The 22,358-nt window shown below is 40.6% G+C and overlaps 2 protein-coding genes across 2 annotated transcripts in view; both read left to right on the forward strand.

Annotated features, from left to right (window-relative positions):
• SCYL2 (SCY1 like pseudokinase 2) overlaps nucleotides 1-22,358 on the forward strand; it is a 56,206-nt gene that overhangs the window by 27,253 nt on the left and 6,595 nt on the right. Inside the window, exons 11-14 of the mRNA XM_070410894.1 lie at nucleotides 9,028-9,141; nucleotides 11,865-11,997; nucleotides 14,104-14,222; nucleotides 20,929-21,029. Of these exons, the coding sequence (XP_070266995.1) occupies nucleotides 9,028-9,141; nucleotides 11,865-11,997; nucleotides 14,104-14,222; nucleotides 20,929-21,029 (467 nt within the window). The remainder of the gene's footprint in view (nucleotides 1-9,027; nucleotides 9,142-11,864; nucleotides 11,998-14,103; nucleotides 14,223-20,928; nucleotides 21,030-22,358) is intronic.
• On the forward strand, nucleotides 501-2,176 carry LOC139005728 (actin-like protein 7B). Its single transcript, XM_070407939.1, has one exon. The coding sequence runs from the start codon at nucleotides 923-925 to the stop codon at nucleotides 2,174-2,176; it is 1,254 nt and encodes a 417-aa protein (XP_070264040.1). The 5' UTR covers nucleotides 501-922.

The raw sequence follows: 22,358 nt of genomic DNA on the forward strand, positions 1-22,358 counted from the left end.
TATAGGTAGTTCCCCACCATGCCCCCCTCTGAGCCTTTGCTCAGGCTGTGCTGTCTGCTGGGGATGCCTTTTCTTCTTCAACTACCTGACAGATACCCACATATCTTTGAGAACTCGACTTAAGCATCACTACTCTAGGGAACCTTCTGACTCCCTCCCTCCAATGAGTGCTCCCTTCTTTGTGCATCTCTGTTCCCCTGATGGACTTTCACCTGCAAAATCCCTTCATCCATTCCATCTTCTTCCCACCTAGGCTGGGCTCTGGTTGTGACTGGGTTCCTATCTATCACTGGCAGGCTGTACTGGGCTGGGTCCACCACAAACCCCAGTAAATGTTGAAGGAATGAAAGTACTCTCGGGACCGTCACACTCTGTAGGGAGACCTGGTGCATTGGAGTTAGATGAACTTGCATTAAACTACAAACACTCCAAGAGCTGTGTGCTCATGGGCAAGTCATTGGAATTCTGAACCTCAATTTCCTTAGCTCTGTCTACCTCTCAGTATTCTGTGAAGTAACATGTGAGGTGCCTGGTATAGTGCCTGGCTTACTATAAGGGGTCAAATATATATCACTCTGGCAGCCAAGAAGCAGAGAAGGAAAAGGTGTCCAGTTTGTGAGCAGGGGGTCAGGAGTGGGATGTAAGGGGGTAGGAATACAAACCTCTGAGACCCCAGTGTGCTTGAGTTTCTAAAACTGTGCTGGTTACCTGCTCTGTTGTGAGCAAAGTCAAGTTAGGGGATGGGAGTGAGGGTGACAGATCACAGGTGCCAAGGCCAAGCCAACCCCTGCTGCTGGAATGGACCAGCACCCAGTGACATCACAATCCTGAGTAGTTGCTCTGGCACTGCTGGAGGGGGACCCTCATTTCTCTCCACGGAGCTCTAGGATGTGGATGTGAGAAAGGTGAGGAAAGAAGGCAGATGGCGACCAGGAACAGCCTGAGCTCCATACCCACGGGCAAGGCTCATGGTGACACTGGAGAGGCAGGAACGCTGTCAGCTCCTGATGCTGGCATTCGGGACACAAGTTCAGCCAGTCAGCTGAAGATGAAGCCCAAGAATGTGCACAAGATTAAGGCGCTTATTGTCGACCTGGGCTCGCAGTACTGTAAGTGTGGCTATGCAGGAGAGCCAAGGCCCACCTACTTCATCTCCTCCACGGTGGGCAAGCCCTACGAGGCAGCTGATGTGGGTGATGCCTGCAAGGAGATCTATGTGGGCCACGAGCTGCTCACCGTGGAGGCACCCCTGAAGCTGGTTAACCCTCTAAAACACGGCATTGTGGTGGACTGGGACTGTGTCCAGAACATCTGGGAGTACATCTTCCACAAGGCGATGAAGATCCTCCCCGAGGAGCATGCCGTGCTGGTCTCCGACCCCCCACTTAGCCCCAGCAGCAACAGGGAGAAGTATGCGGAGCTCCTGTTTGAGACCTTTGGCATCCCCGCCATGCACGTGACGTCCCAGTCACTGCTGTCCATCTATTCCTACGGCAAGACCACAGGGCTGGTGGTGGAGAGCGGGCACGGTGTCTCGCATGTGGTCCCCATCTCAGAAGGCAATGTGCTGCCAGGCCTGACTGGCCGGGTTGACTATGCGGGGGGTGACCTCACTAACTACCTGCTGCAGCTGCTCATCAAGGCCGGCCACAGTTTCACCAATGACGACCACCTGCACGTACTTGACCACATCAAGAAGATGTGCTGCTACTCGGCTTTCCAGCCTGAGGAGGAGCTTGGCCTGGACCTGGAGGAGCTGCGCGTGGACTACGAGCTCCCAGATGGCAAGGTCATCACCATTGGCCATGAGCGCTTCCAGTGCGCCGAGATGCTCTTCAAGCCCACCCTGGTGGGAAGCAGCCAGCCCGGCCTCCCTGCACTCACAGCCACTTGCCTGGGCCACTGCCAGGAGGCGGGCTTCAAGGAGGAGATGGCCGCAAATGTGCTGCTGTGTGGTGGCTGCACCATGCTGGAGGGCTTCCCTGAGCGCTTCCAGAGGGAGCTGAGCCTCTTGTGCCCTCGGGACAGCCCCACAGTGGCTGCAGCTTCCGAGAGGAAGACCTCCGTGTGGACTGGTGGCTCCATCCTGGCCTCCCTACAGGCCTTCCAGCAGCTCTGGGTCAGCAAGGAAGAGTTTGAGGAGAAGGGCAGTACAGCTATCCACACCAAGTGCTGAGCGTGAGCTGACAGGCCAGGCCTCGTGGGCAGGCGAACTCAGGCACACTCTACATTTACAGAATTTCACATAAAATTTTAACACAATGGCTCTTGTCTAGTCCGGATTTCTTGCTTTAGTCTGATAGCAGAAGGTTGTGGGGAGTTGGGTTTAGAGGTATCAGCACCTTTTGCTCTGCTGCATCTGGAGCAGCAGGAGTGGGAGGTGGGTAGGAAGGGCTCCCCTTACTGGCCCCTCCCCTCCTGGAGGTGACATCTCAGAGCCCAGAGTTTGGCTTCCTGTTCGATTAGCTCCTCAGGGTTCAAAACCCAATTCAGCAGACACATTGATAGCTCATCCATGGACCAAGAGGGAAATGAAGGCTCAGATTAAGGACTAGCGTGGGTCATGTAGTTAAGTGGTGGAGGGACACTCAAAACCAGGTGTCTGACTTCCTTCTGTTTCTGCCAGATGTGTGTCTGCCCATAGCTTCATCATTGCTTGATTGCCTTGCTCCCTCACTAAACTCCCCTCACTGCCTGCCACCTTCAGAGGTGCAGCCCACAGGTGTGCCTCTCCTGAGTGTGAGGGGCCTTTCCACTTCAGCCAAAATTGCAAAGTAGAGCCACTGAATCCAGAGGATGTCAGAGGAACCAGAAGGTCCCTTGGAAATCATGTGGTTCTCTCCCTCCTGTAGAGGTGGGGAAACTGAAGACCAGGAGGGAGGGGCCATGTCAGTGGATGAGTCCAGGTCTTCTGTCCCAGGTCATGATTATTTCCAGAAGGGCAAACGTGGTTGCTTTAGTTTGGGCTGCTATAACAAAATACCACGGACCAGGTGGCTTATAAGCAATAGAACTTTTATTTCTTACAGTTCTGCAGACAAAGTTTAAGATTAGGGTGCCAGCAGGGCCAGGTTTTAGTGAAGGCCCTCTTCTGGGTTGCAAACTGCTGACCTCTTGCTGAGTTCTCACATGATGGAAGGGATCTTTTAACTAATGTAAAGAATCAATTTACAAATACCCGTATTAGTGAAGTAAAATGAGTCATTGCTTTTATTTATGAGAAATGTACTATTCTGGAAGGTTTGATTATAGTTTGGATTATTATATACTTTCTTTCTAAATGAGTAATTTACAAGTAAATGAAAATGTCAAATATGTATGTGCCCTTTTCTTATGAAAACATCAAGTAGTTCTTCCCATACTCACAATTTTATTTCAGCTTGGTAACTTAATTTTCTATTCAGAAATGTTCCTTCTGCATTGAAGCTAATTTGTGTAGCAGGCAGGTAGAAAAGCAAACAGTAATTTAGTGTAATCATTCCTAATTTACTTATAGTCATGCTTTTGTGTCACAAAAGTGATGTTAAAATATCATGTACTTTGCCAAACTTAGTTTTGCTATTAAAATTTTGATTCTATGGCTGGCTACCTGGGAAGAAATTTTGGATTACTATTAAAAGTATATATTTTTTTACTTTGAAAAATATATACTTAACTAGGGCTCCTGCGAAATTCGTGTCCCTCAGTTTGGCCTGCGCCCTCTCACAGTCCAAGAGCCCTCAGAGGAGTGGGCCTGAATCGTCAGTTGGACATCTTAGCGCTGCCGCGGAGGTGGAAGAGACTCCTGACACCGCCACTGCCCTCGCCAGCAGTGAGCCTGGCTTTTGGCTGAGCGGCGCCTCCCCTGTGGGAGCGCACTGACCACCAGGGGGCAGCTTCTGCATTGAGCGGGATCAGGCCAAAACCGGCTCTCCGACATTCTCGGAGGAGTTCTGGATTGCGAGAGGGCAAGGCCAGGCCAAGGGATCCCACTGTGCACCATCAGGACCTGGAGGGACACGGGAGGTTGGCCAGCCAGGGAAGGACCATGGGAGGGCTCCAGGGCATGTCCAGCCTGTCTCGCTCAGTCCCTATCGGCTGGACCCCAGCAGCAAGCTAACCTACCAGTTAGTGTGTCTGCCCCCTGGTGGTCAGTGCACATCATAGTGACTGGTTGACCAGTTGACTGTCTGCCCCCTGGTGGTCAGTGCACATTGTAGCAAGCGGTTGAGCGGCCTTAGTATATCATTAGCATATTATGCTTTGATTAGTTGAACAGATGACCAGACGACCGGACACTTAGCATATTAGGCTTTTATTATATAGGATGTTAAGAACATTCCACTATAAAAATGGCTCCAAAAGTTTTTCATTTCTTGTCTACTACAAAAATTCTGTATAGATTATAATAAAGAAAAACATAGAATTTTAATTTTTAAAAGTTATTGACCATAGTTGTTTTGTTTTTTTTCTTAACGTGAGCCTAATACCACATGTAAAGGTCACTTTTTTGACTCATTTCAGTCCTTTTCTGCTAAGTTCTTTTGTTTAAAGTTGTGAAGTTTAAAATTTTTTTTTATAAGGGCATGCTTTCTAAAAGGCAAGGATATGTTGCTTTTGTCCAAATGACATGGGATGATTGGAGAAGGTGTACTACTTTTTAGCCCTTTCCAAAGGAGTTGTCACTTAAAGCTTCTTTTTTTTTTTTTTTTTTTTTTTTTTTTTTTTTTTTTTATTTTTCGCTTAAAGTATTACAAAGGGTATTACATAAGTGTCCTTTTTTCCCCCCCCCGCCCCCCGCCCTTGACAAACCCCTACCTTCCCTTACCCCCCAGTGTCTTATGTCCATTAGTTATGCTTATATGCATGCATACAAGTCCTTCGGTTGATCTCTTACTCCCCTCCCTCCTGCCCCCCAACTCTCTCTGGCCTTCCCACTGCAGTTTGACAATCAGTTTGAGGCAGCTCTGCCTCTGTATCTATTATTGTTCAAAAGTTTGTAATGGTGTTTATTATCCATGAATGAGTGAGATCATGTGGTATTTTTCCTTCATTGACTGGCTTGTTTCACTTAGCATTATGCTCTCCAGTTCCATCCATGATGTTGCAAATGGTAGGAGTTCCTTCTTTTTAACAGCAGCATAGTATTCCATCGTGTAGATGTACCACAGTTTTCTAATCCATTCATCTACTGATGGGCACTTAGGCTGTTTCCAGATCTTAGCTATGGTGAATTGTGCTGCTATGAACATCTGGTTACATATATCCTTTCTGATAGGTGTTTCTGGTTTCTTGGGATATATTCCTAGTAGTGGGATCACAGGGTCAAATGGGAGTTCCATTTCCAATTTTTTGAGGAACCTCCATACTGCCTTCCATAGTGGCTGCACCAGTCTGCATTCCCACCAGCAGTGCACAAGTGTTCCTTTTTCTCCACATCCTCTCCAGCACTTGTCGTTTGTTGATTTGTTGATGATGGCCATTCTGACAGGTGTGAGATGGTACCTCATTGTTGTTTTGATTTGCATCTCTCGGATGATTAGTGACTTTGAGCATGTTTTCATATGCCTCTTGGCTTTCTGAATGTCCTCTTTTGAAAGGTGTCTATTTAGATCCTTTGCCCATTTTTTGATTGGATTGTTTATCTTCTTTTTGTTAAGTTGTATGAGTTCCCTATAAATTTTGGAGATTAAGCCCTTATCAGATATGACGTTGGCAAATATGTTTTCCCAAGAGGTGGGTTTTCTTGTTGTTTTGTTGATGGTTTCTTTTGCTGTGCAGAAGCTTTTTATTTTGATGTAGTCCCATTTGTTCAGTTTCTCTTTAGTTTCAACTGCCCTAGGAGCTGTATCAGTGAAGAAATTGTTTTGGCATAAGTCTGAGATTTTGTTGCCTTTGTATTCTTCTAGAATTTTTATGGTTTCCTGTCGTACATTTAAGTCCTTTATCCATTTTGAGTTTATTCTTGTGTATGGTGTAAGTTGGTGGTCTAGTTTCATTTTCTTGCATATATCTATCCAATTTTCCCAACACCATTTATTGAAGAGACTATCTTGGCTCCATTGTATGTTCATGCCTCCTTTGTCAAAAATTAATTGAGCATATTGGTTCGGGCTAATTTCTGGACTCTCTATTCTATTCCACTGGTCTATATGTCTGTTCTTGTGCCAGTACCAGGCAGTCACTTAAAGCTTCTTGAAACATTCCCACAGGCCTTGTGTAGCCAACCTGATTTTATAGTCAGTGAGATTAGGAAGGAGAGGAAAGGTTAAGTGACCTAAAAAGGCCATTTTTTCTTAATAAGGGGTTAGTTTTGCCAGTAGGTATCAGCCAGTATTTTATTGAAATAGTTAAACCAACATGTATGATATTATTCAATACTAATGGCCCGGTGCACGAAATTCGTGCAGGGGTGGGTCCCTAGGCCTAGCCGGTGATAAGGGCCGATCTTTGGGGTGACTGGCGGGGTAATCGGGGGGGGGGCCCACTTGCCAGCCCCGCCCCCCGCCCACTTGCCGGCCCCACCCCCTGCCACTGGTTGCCTCCCTCTGCGAGGTTACTGGCAGGCAATTGGGGCCCCCTGCTGGCACCCACCTTGGCTGGCCTGGCTCTGCCCGCTCACTGGCTCTGGCCCCCACTGCCACTGCCGGTCGCCTCCCTCTGCAGGGCGACTGGCAGGGTGATTGGGGGGGACCCCCATGGTACCTGCCTTGACTGGCCTGGTGCCGTCCACTCACTGGCCCCGCCGCTGCCACCAGTTGCTTCCCTCTGCAGGGCGACCAGCGGGGCGATCAGGGGCCACCCACTGGTACCTGCCTTGGCTGGCCTGGGGCCTGCGGGCTGAGGGCAGCTCCTGTGTTGAGTGTCTGCTCCCTGGTGGTCATTGTGCGTCATAACGACCGGTCATTCCGCTTTCGGTCGATTTGCATATTAGGCTTTTATTATATAGGATAAGTGTTTAGTCACCAGTTCAATTAACTTGCATCAAACCTTGCTTGGTAAGAGTCTGATAAAGTTAAAGCCTGTCTATGCTTTGGGAGATTCCTAGAGCAAGAGCAAGAAACAAAAATCTTTTCCTCAAGCTTTATGAAGGTACACAGCTGGAAAGGAACTTCTGAAATTCATTTTTGGAGTGATATTTTTAAAGTAGAAGTTTGATGTATTTAACAGGCTAGAGCAGGGGTGGGCAAACTTTTTGACTCGAGGGCCACAATGGATTCTTAAACTGGACCGGAGGGCTGGAACAAAAGCATGGATGGAGTGTTTGTGTGAAATAATATAAATTCAAAGTAAACGTCATTACATAAAAGGGTACGGTCTTTTTTTTTTTTAGTTTTATTCATTTCAAACGGGCCAGATCCGGCCCACGGGCCGTAGTTTGCCCACGGCTGGGCTAGAGAGAGATTAGAAATACATTTGGAAAAGTAGGAGATGGTTAACAAGAGTTAGGGTCCTTAGAGGCATTAATAGAAATCTTTATCTGTACCAGTTTTCTTACATTATTTACCTTAACATTAAACATAGAAGCTATGTTCATTCTCCTCTCCCCACTACCAATTACAGAAAAAGTATAAATACGAGGCAGAAGTTCCTGAGAATGTGCTAATCCTGTTCTTGGGTTCTTCATCCTGTCTCCTCCTATGGAGAGAGCTCTCCTCTCCTTTTGCTAAGTGATTTAATCATAATTCAAGATTTGCCTCTTTGTAACCTACTGCTAGATTAACATCATAGTTCTCTTTCTTTCTCCCCTCCCTTTATCAGTTAAAAACTGATCTTCCTCAAGAAGGTACCCTTTGATAATGAGGACAGTTTCTCACTACTCACCCTTGTTAATTGTCTCCCACCTGTGGAAAATGGGTCCTTAAATGTAGTTTGTATTTCTTATCCTCAGTGATGCCATCCATGTAATTATTATAGTTCTGAGTGGATATAAACATATAACTCTATTTGCCTTTTGAAAATCTGGGGATAAGTTAAACTACATAAAATGCTTCCCAGTATTTTGATAACAGATTCTTAGTAGTTAACTTGTTTCTATCTGCTAACTACAAATGAATGTGTTTAACAAGTATTGTCAAAAACTCCTCTGATACACATTTATACTTCCATTTTCTTTAGTAATCCCTCTGCTATGCTTTGCTACAAGGATCATTCTGGCCCTTCTAAGGTATCTGAGATCTTCTTCAGCCAGTTAGTTCTCAGCCATTTTTGTTCTTTTCCTTATCACACTTAGTCCACTTATCCTCAGTCATCTTCCTTTTTTCCTGTTATCCTCAGAGTTCCCAGTTCCAATTATTTACACTGTGGCATGGCATTAGTTAACAAGAATGTTTTAAATAACTTTTACTTGTTTCTATGAGTTATACTTGCTTAAGTTTCAGAATTTGAAAGTACTTTAAAATATAAAGAAAATTAAAATCTCTCAGAGATGCCTACAGTTAACATTTCTAGGTATCCTTCCAGGCTTTTATCCTAAGCCTGTAGACAGACGAATATACATACACATTTTAAAAATTGGGACTATATAATAGTGTCTTATTGCATTTTCTCCCCAATATTATTAAACAATCTTTTAAAATATATTTTAAAAAATGTTTATATTTCATTCCATCATGGATATATGTAGCAGCTAAGAATTCCTTATTTAAGAGGAATAGTTTTACATGACTTTGTTTTTAATTTCATGTCTTTGTGAAAGATAGCAAAACTTAGGTATTCTGAAGTTTTCTATTTTTAAAAATAAATGAAGAATTCTGTTATCAGGGAAAGAAATTAGGAATGAGACCAGGGAATTGTGGTATCAGATGCTAGTTTTAGGACCTAGTATAATTTTGAGTAAGGTCTTCTGAGCCTGTTTTCTCATCTGTAAAATTGAAAACTGAAAATAACTATTCTTTCAAATACTTATTGAAAGGACAAAATGATGTAATTTACATAAAAGTTTACTTCAAACTATGTGACAAATTAGCCATGCAAATGCAAAATATTTTCTAATATGTGAGAAAAAAGATGAGTCCTTAAGACTGATCCAATTAATTTTCTTAATAGGAACTCTGTCTAAACATCATTCCAACCTTTGCAAATCTTATAGACTACCCATCCATGAAAAATGCTTTGATACCAAGAATTAAAAATGCATGTCTACAAACATCTTCCCTTGCTGTAAGTAATTGCGTATTAATTTTTGATTTTCTTTTCTCATTTGTTTAAATAATTTTATTATTGTGTAATAACCCTTTTATAGTGTTCATGTATTTTGTCTTGGCTATAGGTAATTGCTAAAGTACTATAAAAGTGAGCAGTAGTTATAATTTCCCCTGATGTATAATTTCACAGTAATACGTCCCTGATCTTATTCATTATCCCCTAATTTTGAGTGCTTTAATAAGAAATTTGAGTACTTTTTTTTCCTTAATCCTTTTCTGCTTTAATTCACTATTTTGATGGTAGTTTTAAAGTAATCATGAGAGTTTAACTTGGTGTATAAGCCTAAACACTTTTTGAATGACTTCCTTTTATAAACTGCCTTTATTTTTAGTCATCTATTCTAAATATTTTTATGCCTCACTTATTTGCTTACTTTCAAAAAAGAGTAAAGTACAATAAAAAATAAATTAATAAGATTATTAATGGGGAAAATAGTTGTGCTAAAAAGTCTAGAGTAAGGGTGGTTGTCTTCTTGAATACAGAATTTTAATACCAAGTTATTTGGTAGTCAGGGTGGTAGGATAAATAACAAAGTTCTCGTGATCTCATATTGGAGGCAATAAATGTTCCCAACCTTTTCTCTAACTCTGAATCATAAGAATTATCTCATTGATATTTTTTTATAGAAGTAACATTAAATTCTCTTTTCGCCGCAAATACCAGCTTTAGAAAAAAGAGAGAAATGTCCTTCCTTCACCTGATCAGTTCTTATTTTGATGTTTAATAACGGCCATAGCATTAAATTTGCATTTAGAAAAGATAGTTCCTTGGAGAGCTCATCAATTTTGGGCGGCGGGGGGGGGGGGCGGGGTTGAAATGTGAATTTAAGTAAAAGTAAATATTTATAGCTTAATAGATTTATAGGCAAAATAAGTTTAAATGATAAATACTTTTACCTTATAGCCATCTAATCCATTTTAGTTCATTTATTTTTGTTTTATTTATTTTTGTTTTTCTGTTTGGTAGAAAGACTCAGATGAAAAACAACACTAAAGTAGGAAAAAAATATAATTTTACTGAAATGAACTTGTATGAAATGAAGTAAAAAAACATGAGTTCTTATTCTGACTCTGCTACTAATTCTTATACCCTTAGGCAAGTCACTGTACTTCTCTGAGTGTCTGTCTTCATCAACATTAAAAGAATTTTGAAATGCAGTCCATTTCTCTGAAATTTTCTAATTTTAAGATTAAATTTTCAGACTACATGGTAGTAATATATGCTTAAAACTCAGTTTTCAAAATGCCCTTTTAAAAATCACATAGTATTTTATGGCAGCATACATGTTGTTAAAATAGATTTTCTAGTTGAGTTCTAACTACATATGCAGTGAGGTGGGAAGCATGGGTACTTAAATAATCTGTAATGCCCAGGGATGTTTATATCCCCTTTAAACATGCCAACTGAGCCCTTAAAGGCATGCTGTTTATAAGGAATTATAATGAATGGATTTACAACAGTAACTGAAATGGATTTGCATTTTATATTATCATACTCAGTGCTCTTACCTTCACAGTGGCAAATGTGAATGCTTGAATTGCATTCATAGACATAGACCTCTAAGGTTTAAATATGCTAGGAAATTCCTGAAATGTGAATCATGAGTTAAAATTATATTTTAATACAGTTTCCTGAAGATTAAGAAGAAATAAATTCTATGCAGAGATAGATAAAATATTCCAAGAGCTCTATTTCTTCATGACTCACATGACTAATATTTTATATATCATGAAAGAAAATAAAAGTAAACTTTTTTTAGTTCATATGTCTTTGTGTGTATCTATACACATACATACATATATAAAGAATGCAGCAATTCCTGTTATTAAACTAAGAGCAAGTTCAGCCGTTAGATATAATTTTGAATTTATAAAATCCCTTGTGTTTGGGTTTCAGAAAACAATTACACATTATTTTTCAGAAAAATATTTTCGTCTTTCTTGCAGAAATACAGTGCTTTTTAAACTAAACTGTTTTCTGCTGTTCTTATTTTACTTTATTTTTATTTTTAATAAATGGAGTTTTATTGATAAGATCCTGGCTCAGAGTATTCTGTCTTTACAAATTCCAGCTAAAAAAATAGAGTGTGAAATATTTACCAAAATAATCAAGTGAATGATAGAATTTTTAATAAAAGAGTTCCTGAATATCAGATTTTAATAACTGTATTAAAAATATACTTAGAAACAGAAAATTTTATGTAGGACAAATATAGATTCTCTTTGCATGTTGTTAAAATATTTAGTTAAAGAATGAATTGAACCTGAGTTACAGAAAAATACTGGAAGCCCAGTAAGATTGATTACTTGGTGGGAGAATGTAGTCCTTTTTATGACTCAGATGCCCCAAATAAATGGTCTTAGTACAGTAAACACATATACTAGTAGTAAAGCTTCTTAAATCCTAATTCACTTTATTTAAAATGATACAAAACTGAAGTCAATCCATACCTTTAGCTAACTAGTATCCTGGTAAAGCCATCATAAATATTTTTCTGAAACAAGTCAGGGGAGTTAGTAAATATGTGAATTTCTTATATTAATAAAGGATGAGAACTTTTAAACCTACTTTTATTCTTGAGTTATTTTTAACATACCTATATGAAGATTAAATACTTAAATATTTTGTTTATATTATAAAGACTTTAAATGACTAATTCAATTTACCTCTTTTAATAGGTTCGTGTAAATTCATTAGTATGCTTAGGAAAGATTTTGGAATACTTGGATAAGTGGTTTGTACTTGATGATATCCTGCCCTTCTTACAACAAATTCCATCAAAGGAACCTGCAGTCCTCATGGGGATTTTAGGTAGCTGAAAACTTACTGTCATTTGATACTACTTTATCATTTTACAGTCATGCAAATACATTTTTCACTCTATAGGACCATTGTACTCTACTTTCACATATATAGCATTCAGTAATTGGAGAATGATGGGATAAATGCCATGATATAACTTTTCTTTGTGTTAATTTTAGCAAAAGCAGTAGAACCTTGACATTTACAAAGGAATAAGACATTTGGGAATTCTAGCTTCACAAATACCATGATAGCATATAGTTTGCCCTGTAAATGGTACTAAAAAAGAGAGGCAAACAAAGTTACTTGAAATAATGATACTAGTCTTACTAGTCCTAATGTTTATTTGGTACCCAATTTGTAAGAGGCGCTATGCTAAGTATTTTCTCTGCATTATCATATTTTGTACTTTCCAAAATCCAATGAGATATAGATACTGTTATTTTTGTTTTACAATAGTAAACTGAGGCTCAGAAGTGAAGTAAGTTCTTAAAGAATACACAACTGATAAGAGATGGAGCTGGTTTGGTTTTTTGTTTGTTTGTTTTAAATTCTCACCTGAGGATATTTTTTCCATTGATATTTAGAGAGTGTAGAAGGAAGGGAGGAGGGAGAGAGAGAGAAGAACATCTATGGGGAGACAGCACATCAATGGGTTGCCTCACACACGCCCCGACTGGGGCTGGGGATTAAACCTGGAACCCAGGTACATGTTTTTGACTGGGAATCCAACCTGTGAACCTTCAGTGCTTCAGATGACACTCTAATCACTGAGCAACACTAGCCAGGGTTGGTTTTTAATTTAGATATGTTTAAATCTTAAGCACTGTTTCTCTGCTAAGTAATGTGCTGATAAAGTATATTAGCCTTATGGCATGTTTTATTCTATCAAAATAATTACAGATTACTATGTCAAGAACTCTGAAATTGTTTGTGAACAGTTAAAGTTATGAGAATCCAATCTGGAAATGCCGGAGGTCTACTCTACTAAGAGAAGCAGACATAATTATGAAATCACAAAAACAATTAAAAGTTCACTTGTTACTAAATTGAAGTTCGTCGTTAATTTTGAAGAAAAACTATATTGCTCAGCCATGTATTTTTAACACCTGTAATAGTGTCTGGTCTATAGAAAGCCCTCAGTAAATATTTGCAGGAATGGTCAGCAAGTAATTTATTGTGGACCTCTGGAAACGTAGCACTTTTGGGATATGGTATGAAACTTGTGAACTCAAAGAAATTAGTCTTCTTGAGAAGGTGTTTGTAATAGTGGAAAGAGCCTTAGTCCCAATCTGTTTCTTCATCTATCAAATGAGGATGAAAATAACATCATTATAAGTGGAGTCCTGTGAGAATTCAGGGAGAAAACTGAAGAGAAAGTAATTAACATAGTGCCTAACAAACAAGCATTCAGTACGTTCACAATAAAATTATTCTTTCAGTATATAAGTAAAGTGTACATTAACAGAATAATAGGAGATGGTGTGCTACTAGTTTTGGATTATATTCGAAATGCTTACAACACAAAAACATCTAGAGAACGAGGAGTAAATGTGCTCTGTTGATCAAATGCAGGGTTTGTGAGTAGTTGTAACCAGTAGTCTTGAAGGTCCAGTAAATTGGTGAGACAATGGAGGGTTGTGTGGAGATGAATTAAATTATTAAGGTTCAAACATGTGGAGTGTCATTGGTTAAAGATGTGAATAAATGTGTAGGAGCTCTACCTATACACTTTGAAGTTGATGTCTCTACTTGAGTGAGAGGTCTGAAATATATATCTAAATGTTTTCAGGGTAGAGGGTATTCTGTAATATTCCTGTTGCACTGTAAGAACTGTACCTAGTTCTGATAGACTTTTAATGTTATGCTATTATTACATGTGCTCTTAAACCAAAGACTACAGGATAAATATGTCCTGGTGTTTAAATCTAAACTGATGACAAAGCTGAAATCATTCTATATGCCATATGTAAGAGCATTCTCATACTAAGCACTGATAAGGAAACATTTGTAGCTAAACTGATTGTCAAGAGATTTCATATAGATAAGCTGTTTTCCTGATTTCTATTAATTAGTGGTATTGAATTATAAAATTTTCTTATTCTTTTCTATCAGGCATTTACAAATGTACTTTTACTCATAAGAAGTTGGGAATCACCAAAGAGCAGCTGGCTGGAAAAGTATTGCCTCATCTGATTCCTCTGAGTATTGAAAATAATCTTAATCTCAACCAGGTAGGAGGAGTTTTGTGCGTCATTCACTTTATTCAGCTTACTGTTTTTTTTTTTTTGGCATTAAATAGCCTACCTAATAAAAGAGTAATATGCAAATTGACCATCACTCCAACACACAAGATGGTCACCCCCACATGGACACAAGATAGTCGCCACAAGATTGCCGGCAGGTGAGGGCAGTTATGGGCGATCAGGCCTGCAGGGAAGGACAGTTGGGGGAAACCCAGCTCTGCAGGGGAGGGCTGTTGGGGGAGACCCAGCCCTGCAGGGGAGGGCAGCTGGGGGAACCCAGGCCTGCAGGGGAGGGCAGTTGGGGGCAACCAGGCCTGCAAGGGAGGGCAGTTGGGGGCAACCAGGCCGGCAGTGGAGGGCAGTTATGGGTGATCAGACTGGCAAAAGCGCAGTTAGGGGCAATTGGGCCAGCAGGGGAGCAGTTAGGCATCAATCAGGCTGGCGGAGGAGTGGTTAGGGGCAATCAGGCAGGCAGGTGAGCAGTTGGGAGCCAGCAGTCCTGGATTGTGAAAGCGATGTCCGACTGCCCATTTAGGCCTGATCCCACCGGGCAGTCAGACATCCCTTGAGGGGTCCCAGATTAGAGAGGGGGCAGGCTGGGCTGAGGGACACACCTCCCCACCCCTGTGCACGAATTTCGTGCACCGGGCCGTACATATTTGTATTAGTAAAACAAGGAAAACTATGTCACAGAGTTAAGTGAAAGCTTTGGGTTTGAAGTAAGGGGTATGTGAGGTGGAAGGATGGATTGTTGGATGCTTCATTGGGAGATAGTAAATGAGCAGAATGTTGAAAGATGTATAGGATTTGGGGCTACTTTACATTTGGGGCTAGGAAGTAGACATGAACAAAGAAATATTAATGTAATGCGTCTGGGGTATGTATTCATTATTGTTCTATAGCAAGTCACCATAAACTTGATGGTTTAAAACAACAAGCACTTATCTCACAGTTTCTGTGGGTCAGCCAAACCAGAGCCTGGGTTCTCTGCTCAGATTCTCTTACTTCTGCCATCAAAGGCTAGGTCTCACCTGAAGGCTCGGCTGGTGTAAGGATCTGCCTCTAAGCTCATTACATGGCTGTTGATAGGATTCAGTTCCTTTTGGGCTGTTGGACTGAGGGCCTCAGTCACTAGCTCTCTGTTAGATGGATGCAACTGTCAATTCCTTGCTTCATGGATCTCTCCAACATGGAAACTTATGTTTTATCAAAGCCAGAAAGAGAGGGAATCTGCTAGGAAGATGGAAATTACAGTCTTATAAAGTAATCAAGGAAATGACATTCCATTACCTTTGCCGTGCTCTGTTGGTTACAGGCAGATCACAGGTCCTGTCAATGCTCAAAGACAGGGGCACAAAGGCATGAGTAGCAGAATGAAATGACAGGGAACCATTCTATCCTATCTGCCACTGGGAATGAAGAATTTAATTTGAACGAAAGGTACCTATAATACAATAGGGGAGTAGTGATATGATAAATTAGTCTAGAATAGGTATGATTTAGGTATTCAGACTTTCAAGGTATGGTAAATGTTTGAGCAAAGGGTAATGTGTTCAAAGAGTATTATAAAATTGCCTCTCTGCATACCTTTATCACTGTAGTTATCACAGTATGTTCTTATGTGCCTGACTGTCCTGGAAGGCAGGTTTTTATAGCTTATTCTTCAATATATCTTCAGCAGTTAGTGCAGTGCCAGAAACAAAAATATTTATTGAGAGAAAATTTGAGATACAAAGTAATGGCATAGTTTGTTCACCATAGAACTAATGGTTAATAGAAAAGACTGGGAAAGATTACTGTTAAACTGAGTTCAGAAATGGATAGGCAGGCAAGATTCGGAATTAAGGACTGAAAGTGAATTAGAGCAAAGCTGAGAGTTAGGCAAGAGAGCTTTGGGCATAAGGGGACAGTGCTGAGTAAATGGAATTTTGGAATTAGAGAAATGTATGACATGAATCAGACCCCAAATTTCATTGAAGTGGTAGGGTAAGCCTCTGAAAGTTTGTGTTCCTAGATTTTAGTTTTGGGCTTTGTTATATGGCCAAGTCGGGGGTCCTTTTCCCCACTGAGTGCTGGGGGTGTAGTTCTTACAGTATCTTGAGAAAAGAATTTTCTAAGACTTGCACAGGAGAATGAGTGATTTTTATTTGCCTGGAATTACATCCCTAGATTTCCAAGGTACCATTCCCCTTAGTCCAGTCATAGAAGATATATAGCTGGTGTTTCAGTAAAGCTAAAGGTAAAGCCAGTGTCCAGAGTTTCCTTTCCATGTTGGAGCTGGGTCCAGTTCAGCATCAGGCTAGTTGCAGTCCATTAGCCCATTGTGTGTGGGGTTTACATGGCCATGGACCATGTGGGTGAATGCAAGGGAGCTCCACAAGCCCAGAGTCACATAAGTCCCAAGAGTCCCAAGAGCATAAGAAAGCAAGCTTCTTTGTTCCGAGAATTAAGTATCCCAAATTTTTGCGCCCTTGCAGTGGCCACCCCCATTCTGGCCAGCCACCTCTGTCCCTAAGTGTGATTGATAGCAAGCACCTTCGCTAGTCCCCCTAGCTTTACTGGGTGTGTATCTATCTTCCCTTTGTTGGACCCCTGGGAGGGTAAAGTTGTAGTTTCCTGGTAAAGCTGCCTAAATGACATGCTTGTAATAGCTGGCTTCCACTTGCTCCTTTCCTATTATTAATAACTAGGTTAATTACAACCGTTTCAGCTTGTTAAGTTTCTTTGTATCTTGGATGACACAGTTGAGGGTATGATTGGCAAAAAAGGGACAAAGTGAATGTTGAGGAAAAATTAGGATGCTCATATGTCCAAGATAGTCTTCAACTTTGGGTTATTTCTGTTCTTATATTTATTTATTTATTTATTTATTTTTTAAATATATTTTTTATTGATTTTTTTACAGAGAGGAAGGGAGAAAGATAGAGAGTTAGAAATATCGATGAGAGAGAAACATCGATCAGCTGCCTCCTGCACACCCCCTACTGGGGATGTGCCCGCAGCCCAGGTATATGCCCTTGACCGGAATCGAACCCGGGACCTTTCAGTCCGCAGGCCAATGCTCTATCCACCGAGCCAAACCGGTTTCGGCATTTCTGTTCTTATATTTATTATTTAAAATATTCCCTAATGCTTATTTTAGGATATATAATTTCATTTGAAATGTGGTGTTAGATTTGTTCAGGTTTATGGTTGATTTTTTTAGGGGCCTATTTTCTTTTTTTTAAAAAATATATTTTATTGATTTTTTTACAGAGAGGAAGGGAGAGAGATAGAGAGTTAGAAACATCGATGAGAGAGAAACATCGATCAGCTGCCTCCTGCACATCTCCTACTGGGGATGTGCCCGCAACCCAGGAACATGCCCTTGACCGGAATCGAACCTGGGACCCTTCAGTCCACAAGCCGATGCTCTATCCACTGAGCCAAACCGGTTTCGGCAAGGGGCCTATTTTCATCAACAGAAATATTTTGATTCATACCTTATGGCATTTTACAATAGTTAGTGGTCTAACTTAGAGTGCTCGCTTTTCTGTATATTTTATGGATAGAGTTCCTAATTCAAGACTCCTCTGTCAGTTCTGATGTAAAATAATCTAAGTATATTATGCATTATGTGAAAACGATAAAGTAACTTAGGAAAATACATATTTAGCATTTGATGGAAAAACAGGAAATTTCACACAGCAATTAAAACACAATCACAACAGTGTTTGGGAGGGTTTTGAAGACCGCTCCAGATTCAGTGATTCCCTGGGACAGCGGTTCTCAACCTGTGGATTGCAACCCTTTGGCGGTCGAAGGACCCTTTCACAGGGGTCGCCTAAGATCATTCTTCATATCAGGTATTTACATTACGATTCATAACAGTAGCAACATTACAGTTATGACGTAGCAACGAAAATAATTTTATGGTTGGGTCACAACATGAGGAACTGTATTTAAAGGGCCAGAAGGTTGAGAACCACTGCCCTAGGAGGACTCACAGGCCTCAGCATAAAATTGTATTCATGGGTGATTTCTCTCTCTCTCTCTCTCTCTCTCTCTCTCTCTCTCTCTTCCTCTTTCTCTTTTAAATCCTCACCCAAGGAGTGAGGATATTTTCCCCATTGCTTTTCAGATCCAATGAAGGGAGGGAAGGAGAGAGAGAAATATCAATGTGAGAGAGACACATCGACTGGTTGCCTCCTGCATGTGCCCTGACTAAGGGCAAGGAGCAAACTGCCACCCACTGAGCCACTCTGGCCAGAGTGAATGGGTGATTTCTTATGGTAAAAGAATATAAAGCAAAATCAGCAAAGGGAGAAGGCAAAGTAGGGGCTGGGGGTCAGGCTCAAGCTTCCAGAGACATCTGCTGGAGTCACACAGGATGCGCCTAATTTCCCGGGTAATGAGTTGTGAAGATATGTGTGAAATGTTGCCAACCAGAGAAGCTCATTCGATTCAGTGCCTGGAGACTTTTATTGGGAGCTGATCAATAGCATCCTTTGCCTGTCATGTACTCAAATTCAGACTCCCAGAAGAAAAGCAGATGTTCGGCATAAAACATATTCTTTGTGCAGTTAGGCACAGTTTGCCACTATCATCAGTTAATGGGGGGAACCTGCTAAGTTCCTGGACACCAGTCAAGGGCCAACCTCGTAAGCAGGCCTTTCAAGGAGAGCAGTGCAGGCCTATGTTAACTCTTACACCAACTACATGCAATGTGGATGACTGTCAGAACATAATGCTGAGCAAATGAAGGTAGACATAGAAGAGGATTGAAAAAACAGTGAAAACTACGTGCTAGAAGCCAGACTAGTGTTTACTCACAGGGTGTGTGTAGGCTGGGCAGTAAATGACTAGAAGAGAGCAGAAGGAATCTCTGGGGTGCTGCCAATGTTCTGTTTCTTCATATGGCTCCTGGTTAAGTTCAGTTTGTGAATTTTTTGAGATGTGCACTTATATGTATATTTTTCTGTTAGTATGTTATACTTCATTAAAAAGTTTTAAAAACTAATTAGCAGAGAGTCAGTCATAGTAAGGAAACATGCCTTTTGTTACTCTCCTGGTAAGACAAAGGATAAAGGGATGGTAGAGCATTGGTGAGAGGCAATGCAATGTAGAAAAGAGCTAAGCTTTGGAGACAGAGTATGAATTCTACTTATGCCATGTAAGTTATTTAATATCTCTGAGTAAGTTACCTGAGGACATGCTTATTGATTTTAGAGAGAGGGGAAGCAAGAGAGACATCGATGTGAGAGGGAAACAGGATTGGTTGCCTCCTGTCTGTGCCCTGACCGGAGATTGGACCAGAAACCTTTTCGGTATAGGGGCCAATTCTCCAACCAGCTGAGCCACACCAGCCAGGGCATTTGGTTTCTCTCTTGCTGAGCCTGAGTTTCCTCATTTATAAAATAGAAATGTTAATAAGTCAACTTTGAAGGGTTGTGAGGATTAATGAAATAGTGTACCAGTATGTATAAGCACTCAGCACAAAGATGTAGTTATGAGATTTGGAGAGGGGAAGAAAGTTTCTAGATTTTCCCTATAATATATGGTATCCTCCTATATAATAAAAGGGTAATATGCAAATTGACCGAACAGTGGAATGACCAGTTGCTATGATGCACACTGACCACCAGGGGGCAGACGCTCAATGCAGGAGCTGCCCCCTGGTGGTCAGTGTGCTCCCACAGGGGGAGTGCCACTCAGCCAGAAGCTAGGCCGACGGCTGGCAACAGCAGCGGTGGTGGCGGGAGCCTCTCGTGCTTCCGTGGCAGCACTAAGGATGCTCGACTGCCATCAGTCAGACATCCCCCAAGGGCTCCCAGACTGTGAAAGAGTGTAGGCCGGGCTGAGGTCCCCCCTCACCCCCCGAATGTCGTGCACTGGGCCTCTGGTTATTTAATAGTGTTTATGATGATCCTGAAGGGGACTATAAGAATTATTTAATCAAAGTTTACTACATTAAGATATATTTGAAAGTTAGATTATGTACATTTATTTAGTATTTCTTTTTTAAAATATATTTTTATTGATTTCAGAGAGAAAGGGAGAGGGAGAGAGAGAGAAACATCAATGATGAGAGAGAATCTTTGATTGGCTGCTTCCTGCACGATCCCTACTGGGGATCAAGCCAACAACCCAGGCATGTGCCCTCAACTGAAATCAAACCTGGGACCCTTCAGTTCGCAGGCCGACGCTCTATCCACTGAGCCAAATCAGCCAGGACCTTCTTAGTATTTCTAACTTTTTAGAAAACAAGGCTTACTTTGGCCAAACATTTTTATAATAATCTGAATATATGGTAATATTTTTTCTGCATTATTAAGCAGATTGCTTCTAGATATGCACAAATTTTGATGTTCTATTTTGGACTCTAGGAAAATCAATATGTAATAACTGCTGGGGATGAATTTATATGAGACCCATGAATAATAGCTGTTAGACAATCAGGATATAAAATTAATTGAGACATGTTTTCTGGAAGTTAAAAGGCTCATCAACTATATACACCACCATACTAAGATATTGTGAAAACTTGCTATGATATGCTGAATTTAAATATACTTTTTGTGACCTCAATACTATGAATAGGTCATATTCTGGTGAAAATAGAGGATATTATGTTTCACTTGCTGAATTATCTTATTAGATAACATTTGTTGCTAACTTGAAACATTATAACCATATCAACTTCTTGTTATACCAGTTCAATTCGTTCATTTCCGTCATTAAAGAGATGCTTAATAGATTGGAGTCTGAACATAAGACTAAACTGGAGCAACTTCATATAATGCAAGAACAGCAGAAGTAAGTAGGTGGCATGGGAATTTTGTGTGGTTAAGTGTGAGATTAAATTTATCTAATGATTAATTTTTTGAAATACGGACTAGGAAAAATGATGGATTTTAGCTTGACTATATGTCAAACATTAAAAAAATCCCAGCATATTAAATTGAACTAAGTTAGACTGTTGTTGAAAATCTAATGTTATTTCTGAGTACAAAAGTATAATAGTATGATATAATTTTAGCATTTTCTCTACATAGAGAAAATTCTGTTTCTGAGAACATCTCTCATCAGCATTACCTGCTGGTGCTATAAACTCAGGGTGTTGATCATCAAGAGCTCCACTTAAAAATGTTTTTCAAATCTATTAAACCTTGGTGTTTTAATTTCCCCCTTTCTTTTTTCTCTAACCCCAGAAACATTTATTGAACATTCATTTTATGTTCAAAGGAAGAAGGGGAAGGTAAAAGTTATGCACTGGAGAATGCCAGTTTATTAAAATCAAATCTTTGCTATATTCTTTGCTCCGGAGGAAAAAACACACACACATGGTTTTAGGATACTTGTTAAACTTTGACCATAAGCCAAAGACATCTGACAATCAGTAAAATTGTTATCAGTTGTGAGCAAGGTTCCCAAATAGAAACTCTTTAGCTTCTACCCCAATGTAAGATGAAGGCTTATGGAAGTAAATGCACAAGGTGTATTGTAGAATGATGTGAAATAGCCTGTGTGCTCTAACTATTCTGTGATCTATAATAATAAAAGCATAATATGCTAATTGGACTGGACGTCCTTCTGGACGAAGCCGGGGCAGCGAGGAAAGCCTGGGTCCAGGTGCCTGCTGGCGGCTGGAGGATAAGCCCGGGTCCCAGGTGCCAGAGGGAAGCCAGTGCTGGCAGCTGGGGGAAGGAAGGCCTACTCTTGCACAATTTTCGTGCATTGGGCCTCTAGTGTGTATATATTTATGATGCTTGATCGATTGACTATATAAACATAGAAACCCTGAAAAATAATTTTTAAAAATTTATAACAGAAATTTTTAATATCTAGCATGTATACTTAAGGTATAAATGAACCGTCTCTTTTTCTTATTTATTTATTTATTTATTTATCTTTATTGATTAAAATATTACATATGTGTCCTTATCCCCCCCATTCCCTCCCCACCCCACTCCCTCTTTTTCTTTTTCCAATATAAATCCTATCTTTCTAAAAAAAATATATTTTATTGATTTTCCACAGAGAGGAAGGGAGAGGGATAGAGAGCTAAAAACATCGATGAGAGAGAAACATCGATCAGCTCCCTCCCACACACCCCCCACTGGGGATGTGCCCGCAACTGAGGTA

The sequence above is a fragment of the Myotis yumanensis genome, unplaced genomic scaffold, assembly GCF_028538775.1.
Source record: "Myotis yumanensis isolate MYYU_CA2020_CCGP unplaced genomic scaffold, mMyoYum1.0.hap1 SCAF_3, whole genome shotgun sequence".
NCBI classification, from domain to species: domain Eukaryota; kingdom Metazoa; phylum Chordata; class Mammalia; order Chiroptera; family Vespertilionidae; genus Myotis; species Myotis yumanensis.

Bases quoted from the DNA above. Each gene is read 5' to 3' on its own strand.
- LOC139005728 (XM_070407939.1), top strand. From the start codon at position 923: ATGGCGACCAGGAACAGCCTGAGCTCCATACCCACGGGCAAGGCTCAT.